Source organism: Sinocyclocheilus rhinocerous, unplaced genomic scaffold, assembly GCF_001515625.1.
Source record: "Sinocyclocheilus rhinocerous isolate Xijiao unplaced genomic scaffold, SAMN03320098_v1.1 scaffold2169, whole genome shotgun sequence".
In the NCBI taxonomy this organism is placed as follows: domain Eukaryota; kingdom Metazoa; phylum Chordata; class Actinopteri; order Cypriniformes; family Cyprinidae; genus Sinocyclocheilus; species Sinocyclocheilus rhinocerous.
The window spans coordinates 63,104-71,956 of NW_015658523.1; the positions used below are offsets into that span (position 1 = coordinate 63,104).

General features: G+C 36.9%; 1 protein-coding gene and 1 long non-coding RNA gene across 2 annotated transcripts in view; both read left to right on the forward strand.

Annotated features, from left to right (window-relative positions):
• Positions 1-659: 659 nt before the first annotated feature.
• Positions 660-1,817, forward strand: LOC107722691 (uncharacterized). Its single transcript, XR_001637829.1, has 3 exons — positions 660-712; positions 1,228-1,260; positions 1,783-1,817. It is a non-coding gene; the product is annotated as an uncharacterized LOC107722691 (long non-coding RNA).
• A 30-nt stretch (positions 1,818-1,847) lies between these two features.
• LOC107722683 (citron Rho-interacting kinase-like) overlaps positions 1,848-8,853 on the forward strand; it is a 25,849-nt gene continuing 18,843 nt past the window's right edge. The window contains exons 1-4 of the mRNA XM_016531150.1: positions 1,848-2,185; positions 3,665-3,706; positions 3,814-4,467; positions 6,739-7,954. Of these exons, the coding sequence (XP_016386636.1) occupies positions 2,113-2,185; positions 3,665-3,706; positions 3,814-4,467; positions 6,739-7,954 (1,985 nt within the window). The 5' untranslated portion in view covers positions 1,848-2,112. The remainder of the gene's footprint in view (positions 2,186-3,664; positions 3,707-3,813; positions 4,468-6,738; positions 7,955-8,853) is intronic.

The window sequence follows — 8,853 nt, forward strand, 5'->3', positions numbered from 1 at the left end:
TTGAAATCAATAAGAATAAGCTTTTGAGTAAAATGATCTTCAGAATTAAATATATGTGAATTTAAAAGTGCACAGTTTGAGAATCACTGGTTTAATTCAAACTGGAGCACTGCATGTGTGTCACGTGAAGCTGCTGCCTGTGTAGGGCGTCTCCGATCACTCACTAATGAGGGTTTATTAGCTGCAGCAGACAGTGAGACAGACAGGAGGAGGATGATTATGAATCATAATGTGGTGCCATATAAACACACACTCTCCTCTTGGCACTTTCTACATGTGTATTTCAGGGTAACGTGAAGATTTATTTACATGAAATATCTAGATTATAAACTGCTGCATAATATTATATGACAGGAGCAACTAATGACTGAATGCCTTAAACATCTGTTACTCTCATGTGGTTCACTGGATTTAAAACGAGTAAATATCTGCAGATTTGAATAAAGAAAATTAGTTTGTCTCTCCATTTTTTTTTTTCTTAAGTTCTCCAGCTGTGTAAAGTAGCCTAACTGTAGAAGCACAGTTTTCTGGTAGAAGTTTTCTGGTTTATTACTTTGTCAAATGTGAGCTCTTCTGAGCTGCAGAATCTGTTGTTGTGTTTTAAAACGTCCACAGGAGGACGCCGCTTTGTTCTAGTTTTATTTTCATGTCAGTCACTTTCGATTTAGTAGGTATAGGAAGCGTGATAAAATGGCGTACAGTAGGCCTACAGGTAAGATCTAAATAACAACAATAATAATGATAAATAAGCATGTTTAAGTCAATGATCCACCAGATTCTGATCGATCCTTTATTTGATTGTCTTGCCTCATCATCAAACCGTTTCAGTTGTTAAATTCAGCATTTTGAAAGAAGCAAGCATTAAGTAAATAATGTATAAATATACGCATTTATTAGGTACAAAAACTCACGACGCTATACAGCTTATATGAATCGAAACTTGCATACTTTTTCTGTGATTTAAGTGTAGATATTTATACAGCGCTGATGTGTTTGTGTGCGTTGCGGTTTTGAACTAACTTACACAAATGCTACACGGTGAGAGAAGAAAATGTCGGTCGTAACTTGCTTTCGTTGAAACGCCTGTCGTTTCTATGTTATGTGTCGAACTTTTGTATTTTTTTTTTGCCTTTGACTTTTTTTTAAATGTCAGATATGTATTCGGAATCGTTTCAGCCACACAGCACGCATGGCTAGATTAACAATTTTTTTGTGTGTTTGCATCAGGCAGAAGAAGTCCAGATTTTGAACGCCCCAACAGTAAGTCAATTAAATGATTTGACCGTAATAACAGAGTGTGCATTGTTTTATAGTTCTGATGAAAATGTAGTGACTGTAACTTTGCAACATTTTTCAGTGTTTTCATATATCTGAATGTATTTAATACAAAAAAGATGATCAGCTATTAATATTCAGTAAATGCTAAACAAGAAATGTGTGAAATGATTTGACCGTAATAACAGAGTGCATTGTTTTATAGTTCTGATGAAAATGTAGTGACTGTAACTTTGCAACATTTTTCAGTGTTTTCATATATCTGAATGTATTTAATACAAAAAAGATGATCAGCTATTAATATTCAGTAAATGCTAAACAAGAAATGTGTTTGAGAATTCTGCTCTTATAAAACTATAAAAGTTCTTTGTCACTGAAGCATCAGGCAAAATGGCAGTGAAACGATGTTCAGTGTTTCATTTGTCTCTCTTGTAGAATGAATGTCTTGTATGTTCCAGTATGATGTGAGGATTGTGAATATTAAATGTCTGATTTCACTCTTTGCAGTGAGGATTGTTCTTCTGGGGAAGAACGTGTCAGAAAACAGTAGACCTGAGAAGAGTGAAATATATGCTGGGAAGATTCAGTGAAGAGGCCGTTAAACGCTCTATAGTGATCACGACTGATGAAGAGGCGAAAGCTAATGAATTCATTCAACGATTAACTGCTGAATGTGGAGGACATCTGCAGCTTGATCATGAAATAAAGAGACCGTTCTCTGGAATATCGCAGCAATTAGAGAAGATACTCAGAGAGAACAATGAAGAATTTCTCACATGTGACATATTTGATGATGCTGAAGAAACATTGGTGGATGAAGATCAGAGCAGATCGGAGATGCAAGAGGAAGATTCTGATGATGATTCTGATAAGATGGGAAAAATTCTTTGCCACTCACCGTTGAAAAGTTGTAAGTTTTCATAAATATTTGTGAACAGTTCTGATGCCAGATTAATAAACACCAGGGGCCAATTGGACCAGCTTGACATAAAAAAGTTGGGTGTAAGCTCTACACTGGCCTTAGTTATCTCCAGTCTTTTGATAAATATTTACACCTGTTGCACCAACACAAACTATGACCAGGCGCAACTAGAGTGCGTGCAGAATTATTAGGAAAGCCAATACTGATGATATGTCTTTTACACGCACATTTTTACCAATTTAAACCACATTAATCTTAAAGTGTCATGAAACCCTAAAACTATTTTTTTGATATGTTAACAGATATGTACAGCTTGCACATCAATGACAACAACAATAGCATTCATCGTGTTTCTTATTACATTTACATTTACTAATTTAGCAGATGCTATTTATCCAAAGCGACTTACAATTAAGGAAAACAACAAGCGATTCATCATAAAGAGGCACATAAACACAGGAAGTGCACATAATACAAGGTTTTAGGCATTGTTTAGATAAATCCTCACTTGTAGATCTCAGAATGTAGATTCATAAGAGTCAGTGGAAGTAGGAGGGTGCTGAGCATGCGGCTGTTCTATACACAAGCATCAATGTCTTGAACTTGTGCATGGAGATAAAGAGAGGTGTAACATGGGCTCTTTTGGGCTCGTTGAAGTCCAGTCGTGCCGCTGCATTCTGAATTATTTGTAGAGGTTTGATTGTGCTTGATGGAAGTCCAGCCAGAAGAGCATTGCAGTAGTCCAGCCTAGAAATGACAAGGGCCTGGACAAGAAGTTGTGCAGCATGCTCCGTTAGAAAGGGCCTGATCTTTCTGATGTTGTGCAATGCAAACCTGCAAGATCGGGCAGTCTTTGCAATGTGGTCTTTGAAGGTCAGCTGGTCATCGAAGATTACACCAAGATATATGTATCAAGATTTAACAAAAAGAAGAAGAAATCTTCTTTAGGTGAAACCAATAATTAAATTATCAGGAACCCTTTCCACAATTGTAGTTGATGAACTGCATACTACCAGGAGTCTGCACAAGTACAAGATGTCAGGTTCTCAGAGACTGAATCCTGAAGCATGACCCCCACTTAATAAGAATCACAAGAAATACTGCCTCTTGTACCACTGTTTGAAGAATTTATCTTCCAGAATCTGGCAGTGAGTTTTGAGAGTTCATTTTAAGTCCATCTCCTACCCTGCAAGGTCCATCTTGCTCATTGTTATTAGCAGCTCACACCATGACTCGCTCACCAGCACCATTGTTATCTACTTTTAACTGGTACTGGTCCCTCAAGAGTAACTGTCAGCCTATCTGTCCATAAAACTTTTTAAAAAATCAGCTTGTGATTCTTACCGTATATTATCATACCAAGTCACATGTAGAAGGAATTGCCATTAAAAAATTAATACAAAAAATGTAAGCTAGCATCATGAATTTGAAACTTCTTATTAATTCTTTTTTCTTCTTCTTTTACAGTGAGTAATACAGAGCAAGGTCCAGAGTATGATCGCCTAAAGGGTAAGTTTACAAACTGATTACAGTATTCACTTGATTAAACAGAAATACAAACTATCTATATTATATCTAAATTAGTTTTAGAACGATATTTCTGTTGTTGTTTTAAGGAAGTATAAATGTCACCAGAAAACTGATCTTGGTGGTCTGTGGATTTAATGAAACCCTGAAGAAATCCATATCAAAATGTTTAAGAGGAAAAAAGAAGTTTTTTCCTTCCTTACATCAAAAAGAGAAAGTTAAAGACTGTGTGAAGAAAGAGGGGAAGATACACGGACGTAAGATCAGTCTGGTGGAGCTTCCAGCTCTGACTCGGCTCTCGGAGGAGGAAGTGATGCGTCAGACTCTCAACTGTGTGTCTCTCTGTGATCCTGGAGTTCATGTTTTCCTCCTCATTGTTCCTGATGCTCCACTGACTGATGAAGAAAAAGCAGAAATGGAGGAGATCCAGAGAAGATTCAGTTTAAGAATCAACAAACACCTCATGATCATTATAATCCAAGACAAGAACATGACTACTCCAGTGAATTTAGTTCCTTCTTCAGCTACTGAGACCTCTATTCAGACTTTTGGAAATCGACAGTTTGTTTTGGAGAACAACTCTCAGGTTCCAGCTCTACTGCAGGAGGTGGAGAACATGATAAAAATGAACAATGAAAGTTTGTACATGACCTTCATGTACTTGCAGGCTTGTGTAGAACTTGAGAGAAGTAAACATAGAGCTGAAATAGAGGAACTGAGAAGATCTATGATGAAAACAGCAGGTATGAGTACATAAAAGTGCTTATTGATACACTGATTGTTATTATTGTAATTTAATAAATAGTTTTACTCTGTACATTTCATACGTATATTATGAAAGTGCTATATCAATCAGTAGGCCACCTAATATATATTTATTTATTTTTTAAGACAAAATATATTAATTTTTAAGAAATTTTTTAATCGCGATTAATCACATGCTTTTTCTGTGATTAATCGCGATTAATGCACAAAATTCAATAATGAATTCAAAAGTAGTATTGTGCACTTTTTTCATTTAAAAGTACTGCTATATGAACAAAAATGCACTTTAAATAAATAAGGTGCTTTTTTTTACAGCAGTATTCCTTACTCCTTACGTATTAGCAGTTAAAATATTTATTGTAAATCTCAACTTATAACATTAATGTAATCAAATTAAATATAAAACCAAAGCTATTTGCCACTGCCAGAGCATTAACGTTTTAATAGAAAATATTTTGTAGTTTGTTATAGAAAAACAAGTTATGCTCAGAGTCCAGAGCCTTGATCATAACATAACAGGCACCTTAGAGACCTGCACTATCGCGGGACCCAGTGCAGCAGAGTGCGGCGTGCGACAACACCTGATGGGCGAGTGCAATACTAGGGGGTGCATAATCTGGCAGGGGTGCAGAATTTGGCACAACACCGGCCCTGGCTCGGTTGGAAGAGGTGGGCCAGAGTGCGGTTCAGTTGGGCTCGGGTGCGGTACGCATGTAGTGAGCGGAGCGCGGAACTTCTGATACGTGCAGCATGATTGCGTGAACATTTCTGAGCGGCAAAAGTGATAGGTCTGTAAAGCAATATATTGTGAGAGGCATGTGTGTGTTACCGCGTCCCAAACGACTCAAAATAATAAAACACAAAGTTAACAAAACGATGCACTCCACTGTGCTGAGCGAGAGCGCTTCTGTGCTGTCTTCACGTGCTATCGGAAACTTCCTATTTCCCACTTATGAAGTCGTGAGCGCTGCTGTAGGCCCTCCCCAAATGCTCTCATTGGTTTAGACGCGTGATGACACCCATCCCAAGCCAGTAATGATCAACATCCCACCCCTCCTGTGACCCATGGTTTGTCTGTATGTGTATTCAGAGCCAGTGAGCAACGCTAGCTGCTGCATTTTGAACTACTTGTAGCCGAGAGATTTGGGACTTTGATATTCCGAAATAGAGGGCGTTGCAATAATCCAGCCGGGACGTAATAAAGGCATGGATAGCAACCTCTTTGCTAATTAACGCTAATTGTTGGCATTAATCAATTAATGCGTTAACGCAATGATAACGCGTTAACTTGCACAGCCCTAATATATATATATATTCGGAGTGGGGAGTGGGGTGCAGCTGGTACGTTCACACCGGGTCCCGCGCTTGAGGTGGCCCCGCGACGAACGGACCAAGGGGGAACCCTTGTATATATATATAAACCATTTGTATCACTACGCTTGCGGTATTTGTCACAGCGGATGCTCAAATCCACTATAATTTTATAAATAATACTGTTTTTGTGTCACGGAATGTAGTTTTAATAGTTTTTAGGCAATAATGTACTTGTTTAGACTTCAAATATGTGGTTTGTTAATAAAGATAACACCTATTTGAAAATTTGCTTCAATGTTTTTGGAGATGTGCGCTTCAGGGCGTAAGAGGCCATTCAGCATTCATGAACGCGATAAACACAATATTCCACTCGTAGCAGTGCGATATGACTGTATATCAGCACGCTGTGATTACCTGAGGCCTCGTGACTATACGGCCAAATCACAGCCTTGCCGATATACAGCCATATCGCACTGCTACTTGTTGTATTAGTGTACTGTTAGTGTTAGTAGTATAAGTTGACATGCACTTCAAAAAAGTTACTTTTAGGCAAAATAATATCTGTTGGGAGGCCATCACAATAAAGAGTTAGCAGATGTTAAGCAGACAGTTGACATGTATATGCAACATTAATTATAATCAACAAATTATTTAAAGGGGAGCATCAAAATATTTACTAAAATAGTATATAACTCTTTACATACATATGAGCTCATGAAACAATCATTTAATTACAGTGACAGTTTATAAAGAACTCATTATTTGTATATAGACTAGTTATGTATTAACCATGTAGAGACTACAATTTATAATCTATGAATTAACTCTAAAAGTTTGATTTATACTTAACTGTTGTATACTGATTATAAAGTGTTACTGAAGATGTTTGTTTTATGTATTCCTGAAATTAACTGTCGTGGTCTTGCGGTCTGCAGGTTTAACACACTGTGTTGATGATCTGAGGATTGTGCTGCTGGGAAAGACAGGTGCTGGGAAAAGTGCAACAGGAAACACAATACTGAGAAGAAAAGCTTTTAAATCAACAATTGCATCACGCTCGTTGACCAGAGAGTGTGAGAAAAAAACCTCTGAGTTCAACAGAAGACGGATAACTGTGATGGACACTCCAGGCCTGTTTGATACTGGAGTTGATAATGTCGAGACCAGGAAGGAGGTTGTGAAGTGTGTCTCAATGGCAGCACCTGGACCACATGTGTTTCTGCTGGTGATTCCATTGGTACGATTCACTCAAGAGGAGAAAGATGCAGTGAAGATGATCCAGGACATGTTTGGAGACAAATCCAGAATGTACACCATGGTGCTTTTCACCAGAGGAGATGATCTTGAAGAAACAACAATTGACGAATTTATTGAAGAAAATTATATTTTAAAGAATATCATCCATCAGTGTGGAAAGAGATACCATGTGTTCAATAACAAAGACACTAAAGATCAGATGCAGGTTTCTGAGCTGCTGGATAAGATTGACTGTATGGTGGCAGCAAATGGACGAAGTTTCTACACCAATGAGATGTTCCAGCAGGTGGAGAAGAACATCAGAGAAGAGCAAGAAAGAATCATGAAAGAGCGAGAAGAAGAGATCAAGAGAAAAGAAGAAGAGTTGAGAGCCAAATATGAAGCAGAAATAGAAGAAATTAAGAAAGAAAATGAGAGAGAAAGACAAGAGATGCTGAATGAACTGAGAAAAAGTGAGGACGAATTCAAAAAGAGAGAAGAAGAGATCAAGAAAGAAAGAGATGAGAATCAACGAAAAGAGCTGCAGAGAAAACTAGAGGAGAAACAGAACAAATTTGAAGAGGAGAATAAAAGAAAAGAAAATGCTTTAGCAGAACAACAGAACTTCATAAAATACCTGGAAGAAAAACATGAGAAAGAAAAACAAAAACTACGGGAGAAAATTCAGCATGAAACAAGAGAACAAGCAGAGAATGAATTTGGTGAAAAACTCAACAAGGAAGTGGCAAAAGCTTTACAAGAATATGAGGAAGCAATATTATCCAGAGGAAAACAAGCTCATGGCTGGAGTCAGCATGGAGGTTCTTTTGGAGCAGCTGCTGAAATTATTGTAAGTTCTTTTGAAGACGTTGTGAATTTGATTATCAGATTACATCATAAACATCAAGCTCAAAAGTAAAATGAAGGGTGATTTCAGGTAAATTGGGATAAATCATCTCAAGCACATTACAATGTCTGCACATAATTCTCAATTCTCAAAACTATGGTTTCTGTACCATTTAGTTTTTTATTTGGATGTGTACCGCTACCTTATCTCACATACAGTATTGAAATTGTTAACCTGCTTGGTTTCTGTCTTTGGTCTTCATGCATGTTTTTGGACTTTGTACACTGCCATTTGGATTGTGCATTACCAACTTTTGAGGAATCCAGTAGAACTTCAAACACTGAAAACCACAGAAGCATTTCAAGCCTTATATCTAATATCTCAATAATACAGGTGCATCTCAATAAATTAGAATGTCGTGGAAAAGAAACAATTGTCCCTTATTTTCCATTTCTTATGTTAATTGAAAATGATGACGTAATTATCTTTTGACTCCCCTGACAGCGGAACCTTGTTGGGTCCGAATCCAACAGGATTTGTCTTTTTTTCCCCCTGCTAATTATATGCATTGTATCTTATCTCCACCAAAATTGTGCCCATGTGATCATCAGACTTGGTTGCGAAAATGTTTGGACTTTTTATATTTTTTGACCAATATCCAACAAATCCATGCTGTTGTGTGCTGGCTCTCAGCTCAGGTAAACATAGCTGTAGTGTGACAGTATGTAAGCCACAATGCATGTTAAGTTTCTTCTATCATATATAAAAAAGATAAATAAATTAAATACATAGATATCTAAATGTCATGTGTTCCTATTCCTTTTTAAAACCTATCTGGTCATGCATTTTTGTAAGCAAATCAACAAATACTATTTCAGTTTTTTTTTAATACTATAACATTATTTGTAATATGAAATTACAATAATTTATTAATGTTAAAAAATAATTATACTTTTTTTTTTTTTTT